The 12,174-nt window shown below is 47.2% G+C and overlaps 1 protein-coding gene across 1 annotated transcript in view; it reads right to left on the bottom strand.

The window, feature by feature from the left end:
- The window catches only part of LOC144120302 (uncharacterized), a 76,150-nt gene that overhangs the window by 7,691 nt on the left and 56,285 nt on the right, over positions 1-12,174 (bottom strand). Inside the window, exons 7-8 of the mRNA XM_077652691.1 lie at positions 7,708-7,812; positions 5,734-5,787 (exon numbers count right to left, since the gene is read on the bottom strand). Coding sequence (XP_077508817.1) covers positions 5,734-5,787; positions 7,708-7,812 — 159 coding nt within the window. The remainder of the gene's footprint in view (positions 1-5,733; positions 5,788-7,707; positions 7,813-12,174) is intronic.

Raw genomic sequence — 12,174 nt, 5'->3', positions numbered from 1 at the left:
GTAAAATTGGGGGGTTAATTTCATTTTCATATGACAGGAGTCGCTTGCAGTAATACGCTTGGGATTCTAAAGCATTGATTGACAGTGTGTTCGACACTCCTGATGTATAAAAAGCGAGTCTCGTAATCTGCGTACGCCTGAACTGGCGCAGTCGCTATAAAGGCTTAGTCTAAGAAGAAAAGCAATCATAGGGTTGGTGGCTAATTCCAGAAACACGTCGAGGAAAAATTCTTTGAATTTTTGAAAAGTATTTCTTGCATTCGCCATGGAATACACTGGAACTGCTGTGCAAGGGCATAATATTTTCTGAAATTTTTCTCATCTTGAGAGCTTTATGTAGAACTGCATGTCGCTATGCGGAGAGCACAATTCTGAATTTTGATATTTTTTGTGCTCTATTGCTTCTGAAGCTGTTGTCATCGGCACAAATTTCTATGTCAGTTTTGCTTCAAAGTGCATGCCCAGTGATCTGCGTATTCTTTTCTGATAAAAATAGGCTCGTCGCCTTGCACTTGTGGACCCATCTCGTCAGATAGAAAATTGTTTTTTGAGGAAAAGAAATGGCGCAGTAACTGTCTCAAATCTCGGTGGACACTCGAACCGCGCCGTAAGGGAAGGGAGAAAGGTGGGAGTGAAAGAAGAAAGAGAGAAGCAGGTGCAGTGGTGGAGGGCTTCGGAATAATTTTGACCACCTGGGAATCTTGCACTGACATCGTACAGCACACGGGCGCCTTTGCGTTTCGCCTCCATTTAGACCACCTGAGAATCTTTAACGTGCACTGACATCACACAGCACACGGGCGCCTTAGCATTTCCCCTCCATCTAAACGCAGCCGCCGCGGCCGAGTTCGAACCAGGGTACTCCGGATCAGTAGCCGAGCGCCCTACCCACTGAGCCACTGCGGTGGGTTCTCGTTAGTTTGAAGTTCACCCTTTGGTGCAAGAAGGCGTTCCGTAGCAGGCGTACAGTTTTTGCTTTTGTGAACGACGGAACCATTTGGCCCGGACGACGGAAGAGGAAAGTTTGTTCGCACAGAAACGGTGATTAGAAATAGAATGGCCGTCACACATGTCGAGAAGCCAATTGAGACTCGATAGCTCTGCATGCATACACTTTGCACACACGCAATGGAATGGACACCACACGTGGTGCATCGTAGCCTGTGCCAAACGGATCACCGATGGAGAGCCCAGTGGCAGCCTGATACTACGAATTCATTATGTGTAGTCTTCAATGCAAACACGTCTCTCACGCTGCGCGTTCGATCCCTCAGAGACGCTCAGTACTCATATCAAATTCTCGCAAGAAGTGGTACTGTTCTGATGATGGGGCGACACGTGCGGCCTGCTTCATGTCCCGCGAGAGGGGAGCGAATAAAGCAAGGCCTCTTCCCGTTAACACGAGCACCAAACTCTCCTACACCAGAAAGGACGAGCACAATCGAACGGAACATCAACCGATTTAGAGCGGATTAGGCAAGTGATGCGCGGCAGGCAAGATAGAGGCGAGGTGCTGCACTAACACAGTACTGTGCCAACAAATTTAAGCAGGGAAAGAAGGGACGCACGAAGTCCTGCAAAAGCCTTCTCATCTTGGCCATGTATATGAGACACGCAGCAAAGCAGATAGATTTCCAGCAAGCACATGACATTGGCAACATTGGGCGGCTGCGGCTAAGTACCATGCTTCCGAACGGTGCGTCCGAGGCAGCCTGGGCTCACCTAACGACGCAGCATTTTGTGCGGGCACACACGACGCTGTCCAGGAAAGCAAGTAGGCCGCTGCAGTCCGCTCAGACTAGGACCGCATTTGGTGCTCCTGTGCGGTCGCCTCTTGATCGAGACCACCGGAGCGAACGAAACGCCTCGGCGGCGCAGGAAACTACAGTGACCACAAGAATGGTTGCCTTAACAACTGCAGCGCAAGGCTGAAAGATTTTCCTCATCGATCAGGCAGTTGCATAGAAGTCGGCGGAAGCGCTGTTAAAATATTCTTCTTTCTCATATTGCTACTGGTTTCGAATACAATTCCGGAACTCATAGCCGTCATAGGCGCGCAGGCATCAGTCTGGCATGGTCTCCGTGGTTCAACGCCCTTAGCCTGCGAAGACGCTGCAAGAAGGTGTTGTACGCTTGACGCGCTGTGGTTTCGCCGACAGGATGCAAGACGGCGCATCATGCCGGCACCACCGACGGGCAAATGCTTCGCTACTTTTGCTGGTAAGACAGGTTCATTAGTAGGTAGAATAGAATTACAACGAGAGAGAGAGAAAGCACTCAATTTGGCAACCTTGTTCTAGTCGCCGAGGAGGGAACAAGCTTGTTTCACCAGCGGAAGTTGATCCTCAAACTGGCCCGGGGCCAACCATGCACTCCGGGAGTATGGTGTGGGTAAGGAAAGTGGGGATTATATGGCTACTGGGCATGTGTAGAGGCAACCTTGTGGTTGCGTCAACACATGTTCCCAAGGAATGTGATGTTATTATAAACTCTAAGTACTAAAAAAACTTGTGGCGTTCTTTTTAAACCATACGGTTAAAAAAAATGCTACATCATTTTGATGTAGCATTTTGGCACCCCCCCCCCCCCCAATTTCGGAAGCAAGACTACCCCAGAAAATGGCTTAATGTAGATTAGTGGGTGGCTTAGGGTATATTAGTGGGCATCCTGAGGTGGAGCAGTGCGTCGGGTTAGTATCATCCCATGTGGAAATATAATGGAAGGCACTGGACCATTCTAGTCCACAGATTGTCAAACTTAGCAGTGCTGATGACGTCTCGACCCTGTCAACCCAATCATGTAATTTCGTCAGATAGACACCCGGTGGTTTTTGCAAGACAGAAACCCAAATGATGCCGCATTAAAATCCCCGCAGTTGCGCTTTAAGAAACTAGCATAGACGGTGGCGCCATGCACTTTTCCCTTTAGTTAGGTCTGTGAAACTATAGTATTAATCGCCTAGCGATGAGACAACGGAAATCTTGTTAGGCTTGCATGGCAAGTAGAACTGCTTGCAGATATCGAAATAAATCGCATGGAATTGCCGCGTTCGCTATTATTTGCCAAGGTTTTTCGGTCTGAAAGCAGGCAACAGCTGGTAAAAGAAAAAAGGAAACCGATAAGCAGGCAAGGTTGCCCAACACAGAAAGAGCACACAGGACTCGCTTGTGATTGCAATGAAGGCCTATAGTCCCAATGATGCAAAGGAGAACTGGTACAACTCAAAACTTCGATATGTAATTATGGAGTTTCTGAGGGCGCTTAGCTCCGAACTACCATTTGACAGGTCGATATTTTTTTGGTGGCTGCGAAGTAGAAGGCGCACTTATGCCCTAACCCTCGAATTCAGTCTCAGCTGCCTGGCACCCGAGAGGCTTACATTTATACCACAGTTCCATGTACTGATACTTGACGGAGGCACGGGAAAATCAGCGGAATCTGCTTGCTGGGCGGTGCTCATAAGAAGGGAACGCCCACCAGTGCTTCGATAAATTAGTTGATTTGTTAATTCGAAAATTTGAGCTCCCTATTTCTTTCGTTGCTACTTTGCCGTACAGCGCTCTATTGCTTCAATTATATAAACAAAATTGCTCCACTCATTGGCCTAACAAACGCGGCAATTCTCGAGAAGTTACTTCGGAAAACAAGAAAAAACAGAACAAAGCAGGAGACGCTCGTAGGTCGCTACACGTACGCTGCCATGCGAGTTCTCATTTTTTGCTGACATCCTTTCTTCGTGTAATTTGAGAACGCATGGAAAAAAGGAAAACTTGAAAAAGACGAGGTAATTCTGCTGAAGTTATTCCAAAAAAAAAAGAAGAGAGTGGGGAACACTTCGACATAGCTGTACTTCCTTGAGTTGTCGTTTTCTGCAAAGTTCTTTTTCTCCTTTAATTTGAGAGCGCAGAGACAGCGAGCAGCTGGAAGGCGCTAGAGCGCATTTTTCGTAAGTCGCCGGTGCTTCCCCCCTCCCTTCGGCAAATCAGCAACCACAGCGTCGCCCTGCTCTGAACTTGCTGCCAAAGCACAGCCTCACGCTCGTGATAAACTCGGGGCGGAATGCGGGCGACCACTCCATTATTAATTCCCGCCAGGGTACGTCCAATATTCATCCGCCGCGCCACGCCGCCGCCGGAGGGCGCGTCGGGTCAAATGCGGCTGTCGGCGGACGAGGGCTGATGGCTTGGCGGGCGGGAGCGCAGATCTATTTTTCAAAATCTCAACTTGAGCTTCTTCCGCGTGCGCGCAAATTCCTTTTCACGAACGGCTGGCGTTTGTGGTGGCTGCTTTTTTCGCGCGAGTCAAGCCGGGGGCTCCATGTGACGCCAAGAATGTTTTGAGGCCCGCTCAACGCCGTCGTCGCCGGTGGCGCTGTCGTCGTGCCCTGAACCACGAAAGTCCATAATATTAAAACAGCGCTAAGCAACAAGGACGAAGAACGAAGGGAACATACACACACAGGCGCTGATCTTACAACTAAATTTTATTTGAAGCAAGCAGGTCAATTTATATGTACACAAGAACTGCGCACATGCGCATGGTCAAACACAGATGTACTCATTTAAAAATGCAAATAAAAACACACCGCATCAAAGGTTCATGCAGTTATCGCCGATATGCTATCCCCTGTGCAACAGGCTCATTTCCTTGGAATTAGGGTTACTGAAGGTGTGCTGACGCAACAGCTTGTCTTTCTTATGATATGGAAGGCCTCTACTATCTCTCTTGTGCGCCGATCATTGTCCACAAACAACACTTCCGTGTCGACTAAATATGGTGTGCATTTACACGTGAAGCAATGCTTGGCTAGGTTAGTCTCTTTTTTTCTCAAGGTATTGGCGTGCTCCATGAGGCGTACATTATTACATCTGCCGGACTGACCTATGTACGTAGAACCACATGACAATGGGATCTGGTAGACAATGCCAGTCCTGCACAAGACATATTGATTGACATGGTTGATGTTACACACTTTCCTCTTTCTATGTCCTTCGATTTTTCTTTGTACTGCGGCCTCTACTTTACATAATTTATTAGGGGCTGAAAAAAGGACATCAACTCCGCACTTAGCCCCCACTTTTTTTAACCGGTGCGACAGGTTGTGACATATGGCATGACTGCCAACAGCAGTACAGCAGTACATATGGCATGACAGCAGAGGCCTTCCATATCATAAGAAAGACAAGCTGTTGCGTCAGCACACCTTCAGTAACCCTACCCTCCAAGGAAATGAGCCTGTTGCACAGGGGATAGCATATCGGCGATAACTGCACGAACCTTTGATGCGCTGTGTTTTTATTTGCATTTTTAAACGAGTACATCTGTGTTTCACCATGCGCATGTGCGTAGTTCTTGTGTACGTATAAATTGACCTGCTTACTTCAAATAAAATTTAGTTTTAAGATCAGCGCCTGTGTGTGTGTTCCCTTCGTTCTTCGTCCTTGTTGCTTAGCGCTGTTTTAATATTATGGAGCATTTCCAATTCGCCCAATTTGCCGTTCTTCTACTCGAAAGTCCGCTTGCCGACTCTCGTCAGAGAGCTGTGAGAGAAGGGAGCCTAGATATTCAATGAGATTTCTCTTATGTACATTTAGTCATTTCGGCAAAACGGCGAGCTTATAGAGCCTTTGGATAACTTTTGAAACTATCCTCCAGAGGTATTGTTCTTTAGGTAAAGCTCGCACAGTGCAGAAGCAAACGCTGCTTTGACGAAAACAGTAGCAGCGCACTCACAGAAACAAAGAATCCGATCCAGGATCCCATGGCGCTGCCCAGGGCGTGCGTCGACTGCAAGGAGGAGGGGAGGAGACATAGCTGATCGCAACGCTCATTTGGAACGCAACTAATCTTGAAGAGTTTACTGTCCGGTTGCCCACGTCTATTTGTTAACATTCGTGGAAACGTAACGCAGCATTTCTTTTTCTGCCTGCGGCTCATGCTCACACATCACTGATCAAGATCAACTGAAGCCTTGCGTTGCATTGCCTAGCCGCACTGTACATGTTCCTCTATTTGCGCTGTGTTTCTGACTGCATCAGAAACGTTCCGTTTTAACGACGGGACTCATTTCGAAGATACGCTGTTGTACACACTGAACTTAGAATACTCTATATCAGAGCAAACGGTCGTTGAGCGACAACTATAATTAATGCAGGATATGCTTTGGAAGCCCAGCGGTGTATTTTTGCCCTGATAACACTTACGATTGGCAGTCGGAGCAGATCGCCACCTAAAAAGATACGAGAAGTTATTGGGTAACAATGCGGGTTCATTTTCACCGCTACAACAGGGTACTTGCGGTTAGCAACAGGAGGAGCAGCAAGAGCGCGAGCGAACTAATAAGCTGCATTAGTAAGCGCAATACTTTTTTTCTAAGGGTTACAGCTTACTTTCATTTGCCAATCGTCTAAACTCTGTTGTTACGAGAAAACATACTTTCGAATCCGCACCTATTTCCAACAGTAAGTAGTGCGCAATCTCAGATGTGCAAGTCGACTCCGGAACTGGAGGAGCATATTCACATGGATGTTTTATTCCGGGAACTTTTCCTTTTTCAGAGAATTTCGGTAGCAAAATTTTGTGAGAAGAGAATCTTGATGGCTTTCATAAAAATTTTAATAACCAAAATTTTCTCGTTTTTTTTTTTGAACTGTTGGATGTACAAAGTGCTACAACGAAAAAAAGGCGAGAAATAGAGAATTATTTGGTTAAGCAGCGAAACATCATAGCATATCCTGCCTCTCCCAGTAAGGAGACTCCCAATACGGGTATAATGTGTTTATAGTGTACGGTGCTCGAAGGCGGCTGACGGGGCGCTGAAATTTCATCGTGCGTAATTGAATCGCATGCATTTAGCAGAACGATCGTTTCGTTGCTTCTCTTTCGAGGGATTCCCAATGAGACATACGCGGAAGGGAGTAAAACCTTAGCATTGTTTCGCCATTAACCTCAGTGAGGAGAAGCAAGAGGGCTGTTGAGAGGCAACGCGTGCTTGTTGTCATACAGAAACTGTGATCTATCGGCAGCTGGAGTTGTTAGCAAGAAGCAAGGATTGTGCCATGTGCTGCCCCCAGTAACGCTACTCAGTACCATAAGTTTTCTCTCAAGGTACAGTACCCGTCAAAAGTATACAGCAGAAGGGGTTCGCTTCCAAGCTGTTCAGTGGGGCTCTCTAGTACATCTTGCAGTCCAAAGCTTCGGAGGACTGAGGAAACGAAGGAATTGCTCTTTTGAGAGCTTACGGTCACTGAGGATGCATAACGAGCCATGCTGCAGGCCTCACAAGAAAACCCTTGGGCAGCATACTTTTGACGGGGGTGCACGTACAATAGGATCAGATACCTGCTGAAGATGGGGCATTTTAACGCCAAATGTACTGAGCTCATATTCTTCCAGTAAGGCAACTCCTACAGGCGATCGCTCGGATTAAGAGGCAGAGGCACAGTGGAGAAGGCGAAGGCGCTTGCAACGAATTGTGATTGCCATGGTCGTCTTTAAGTTTGGTTCCTTTCTAATATGAGCACAGAAGGTCTTTGCCGGGACACCCCGGGGCCTCGACAGTAGAGAAGCCCGTTTTCGAGGCAGTCACACACACTATTCACGATGAACGGGCAAAATGGGACGGCCAGCCGCGTGCACATGTTCGCATAACGCTGCCAAAGTTAAATCCTGGTTAATGTGTGAACAAGGGAAAAATAAATGGCATACCGAAGCGAACACAGCGGCAAGCACCTGCATGACGGCGATGACGAAAATGTACACAATGTTGAAGAAGCACCACACGATCCACGGAAGTAACCAGCGATGGTTGGCCTGCAAAATAACAGCAAAAAAAATTAAGGGTGATCAATTGGATTGATACAGAGGAAATGTGATAGCATTATCTTTTCATTCACGTATGTATTCCACTTCGATTCTAGTCCAATTCTGAGTTCATTCTTTTTTACTCCCCAACATATTCCAATTCTGATTCTATTCCAACTGAAACTACGCAACCATGCAAAATATGTGACAATGTTAGAGCGCGACGCATCCTCATATCACTACCGGCGCCGTAGTGCAGCGGTTAAGTGATGCGCCACTGCACTGGCACTGGCATGTGGCTGTTCCAAACACAACCACCGCGGGTGCTTGTGAGGCCAAAATTCCTCTTCCCGAGAAATGCCAGGAGAAATACCTCCCGCAGCCCTAATCTTTGCACAGATAGTTCTTCGGGCGGCTGCATATTTTGCACGGAGACCAGCTGTTGTCTGAGTGATTTTATTCTCGACATTTTCGTTTTCCCCTAGTCATTCTTCATCGGTCCTCTCCCCTACAAGGGTAGAAGGGGAGAGGGACGGTTGACAGGTGGCAAGTGCAGAGAAAAAAACCCAATAAACACAACCTGGCAGGTGGAAGCTCCACACAGACGCCGCCGGACAGTTTTCGCCTTGATGACCCTCTTAAAGCTTGCGCATTAAACGTGCTGACGATAAATCTGATTCACGTGGCCGAAATGCTTTCGTATTCTTTTTGGGTTCTCGCCTTGAAGCTGTTAGTCGAGAATCAATGAGGGTCGTCTCCTGCCTTCCGCGCATTCCCCAACAAGGCGCTCCAATAACATGCGCAGCTGAATACACTAGATGGGCTGGTGCCACAACGACGCTATGCTCGCCGGATTAAGTCTAACCTTATACACAAAATATGTGCTCTCAGGGCATATGCTTTATCGCACTCCATACTACAGCCGCCTCCGCCAGTTCTCCCAACGCGGCGGTTTGTGCTGCTAAGCGACAACAAACCAAGTGATCTACGTTGACCATCATCTATCCTCGCGGCGTCGTCATTTCGCGAGCGAATTACCGAACAATACTCCACTCTGCAGCATGGGTACATCGTTATATACGCTGACGCCAGCATCCAGGCCTCTGAGATAACAACGGCGGTTTACTGCCCCTGCAAACCTGCCCTGAACAAAACGTCAAGGTTTCGCCTCTCGCAACCTCCCTCCTCCTTCTGTGCGGAGATGCTTGCTGTTCAAGACGCATTTTACTCTGTGGCTGCTGTTCCCATGGTACCAACGGCCCGCATTGTCATTCGCACCGACGCTGTTCACGTCACACGCCTACTACGACGCGTCAGTTGCACGCCAGAAACTTGCCAAGACATCCATCGTCTAGCGGCACGCATCCCGCAGCCAATCCGTACTGAGCAGTACCACGTTAGCTCCTGAGCTCACAAAGCTGCGCAGATTCTGCGACCCGCCTTTCGACCCCAAGCTCACCTTTGCCTCGACTCCTCGCTCTAGATGACACCGCCCTCCTTCTAACAAGAAAGGAACACCTCCGGCGGCGCGCACGGGCTCCATTCCCTTCGTGTGCGGTAACCCTCCCCCGCGGTCTTACCCGTACAGAGGAGGTTGCGCTTAGGAGGATCCGGGCCGGGGTTTCCCTAACATACCTTTTTATGCCCTGAGGCAATAAACATCGCTTAAAAAAAAGAAACCCAGGTGGTCGAAATTTCCGGAGTCCCCCACTACGGCGTCCCTCATAGCCTGAGTCGCTTTGGGACGTTAAGCCCCCATAAACCAAACTAATCAGATTCCGAGTCGACAATAAAACAACAAAAACTCATCAACATTTCGAAAACACCTAAAAACATTCTTTTTTTCCTTTTTGGTCAAGCACACTGCAACGCGCTTGTTAAACTGGCCTAAAAATCTTTGACGGATCAAATGTGCAATGCAGGAACCTACGAAAACACCATATTTTTGCCCGTATAGCCAGCCATTAAAATGATTAAAGGAAGACAAAAGATACACCTCAAATAATAACACAAAATCTGCTACTGAAACTCAATGGAATTTTGAAATCTCCCCGCACCCTAAATCTCAATCCGCACTTTAACGATTTCCAAATGTTGTGGCCTCGAACCATGTGACCTGGACTGCACTATAAAGACAAACGTCATCACCAAGAACGAAAAAACCATTAAACACATAGGGGCCACATCTCCCATACACAATCAGACTTCACTGCATCAGATTAGACCACGTATATTCGTTGCTTAACTCCACAACTTCCGCCCCGAAGCACCGGATAACAACAATAATGTCGGCTTCTCTTGCCGTTTATGCATCCAGGAAACTTTTTTCCCCGATGCTCTACGGTCGTGTACAATGGTGGTGGGAAAATTTACTATAATAAATTGTTGTACAGCTTTTTTCGAAGCATTCCACTGAGATAAACCGAGAAAGCGCGTGATAAGAAAGTGGCAGTTCAGTGCAATGTTCTTCGGGGAAAAACGAATGGATTGTAGAAAAATTCTGGCGTGAATTAGTGAAAGCTCCGCTTAGCCTCACGTAATTCCCAGACCAGAAAAGTCTCTATAGTATTCCTAAAAAATGGTTGACTAGCCAACGGGGAAACAAACGACTCAAACCAATTCTCCAGTCGCGGCCCGCCGAAGAAGGTTGATTCGGCAGGTCCACATCCAGGGGGGGACTACACACAAGTAATGAAACAATGTGCAGCCTAACTTTCAGATCGAGTCACTGTAGACCCTGCACTCCATACCACAATTTCCTGACAAAGAAAACATTCCAAATTGATGGTATGACCAAGAACGAACGTTCCATCCATAAAATCCTTCGCATCAGTCCTACTCTGCCAGTAAGACTAACAGCCGCAATAAAATTCGAGAGGCACAGCGAAGTAAGGGTCATCCACTCCTAGCTTGAACACGCAAGAAAGAGGTGCCGCTCGCTCTTCGGATGGCCAGTGCGTCTGACACCGACACGCATCGAAGCAAGGTGGCGCAGGTGTAGAGGGACCCGGAGCTGGTGCTTCTCGCCGCCTGCCACTTCGCTTTGTTGCACATATGCAACGGACACAGTGGCGCTCTGAAGAGCACAGTCATATACCGCTCGCGTGTTCAAGCTAGAACTGGACGACCCTGTACATGGGTAGGGCTGTGGTCCGAGGTACGTTACAGAAACTGTCCGAGTCCCGCTAAATCTGAAGTCGGCTCCCAACCTTCGTTTCTCATGGTGTGTTTCGGAACTAATGTACGCCATATTCAATTTGTGGCTAATAGCAGCTCCAATGTTAATATGTTCCAAAGGGTTACAGACAGCTTAAAAAGACGCACACATGACTGAGAATAGACACGATTAAGGCTGAACAGCCCTGTTGTGTGCTATTCTCTATCATGTTTGCGCATTTTTTTTTTGGCTGGTTGTAACCTTTTGAATATGCATTACCCAATGGGGCCACTATTGAGCATTGCTACAATGTTAACAACAGAAGACCAATATTGTGAGAGAGAGGGCCAAAAGTTTTCCCCGAGTGTATTTTAAGCATATTGGCATGTGTAGGTGTGATGTCAGAAGCACCTTATCCGCGTGCTTGTAAAGATACTGCGACATGTCACAAAGCCTTATGACTACCTAATATATTGTTACGGCTGTAACGTCACGACTGATGCATCTCAGCCGGTTCAACAGGGTAGGGACCAGCGGGAAACCACACAGCTGCCGCTAGACAGAGGCGAATGATCCAAACCACTTAAACTTCCTCTTCATTGCTTCCTCTACCATGCTCATTGTATGTCTTCTGTAAGTCCGAAACAATATATTTCATCACACTCTGCAGCCTTTTCGCCTGCACCTTTAAAGAACTGCACAATGAACTTTCGTTCTGTCTTTACTTTCGCCCAATTTATTACACTCTCTGCGTGAAGGGTAGCCGGCAGGTCTTTGCTTAGGTTACCACCCTGCCTTTGCTTTTGTCCATGTCTACCATTCTTGGACAATAATTTTGAATATTGGAAAACTGTAAGGTACTGGCATAGAAATATTAAAAGTATTGGTTCATTCTTCCAATATGTAGCAAACTCTTTCTTGTATAGTGTTCCCATGGCTTGCGTCGAGCAGTTAGGACTGGCGTCGAAAACCAATGGGGAAAGCTTTTGACGACAGCAAAAACGTTAATAGCAAAAAAAAGGAAGCCTTCGTTGCAGCGTTCGTCCGTATTTTTTGCGTGTTCCTTCTCTGTGTGTGTGTGCTTCTTCGCTGCAATATGAATCAAAAAAGGAAGCCTGCCGGCGGGAGATTTGATGTTATATTGATTGTTATTGCGAAATCTTACAACATATGAAAAATTATGCTCGTAAACTCTTTCCCGTTCAAAAATGCTT

This window comes from Amblyomma americanum, chromosome 2 (assembly GCF_052857255.1).
Source record: "Amblyomma americanum isolate KBUSLIRL-KWMA chromosome 2, ASM5285725v1, whole genome shotgun sequence".
Classification (NCBI taxonomy): Eukaryota; Metazoa; Arthropoda; class Arachnida; order Ixodida; family Ixodidae; genus Amblyomma; species Amblyomma americanum.
This window is presented reverse-complemented; position numbering and strand designations above follow the sequence as displayed.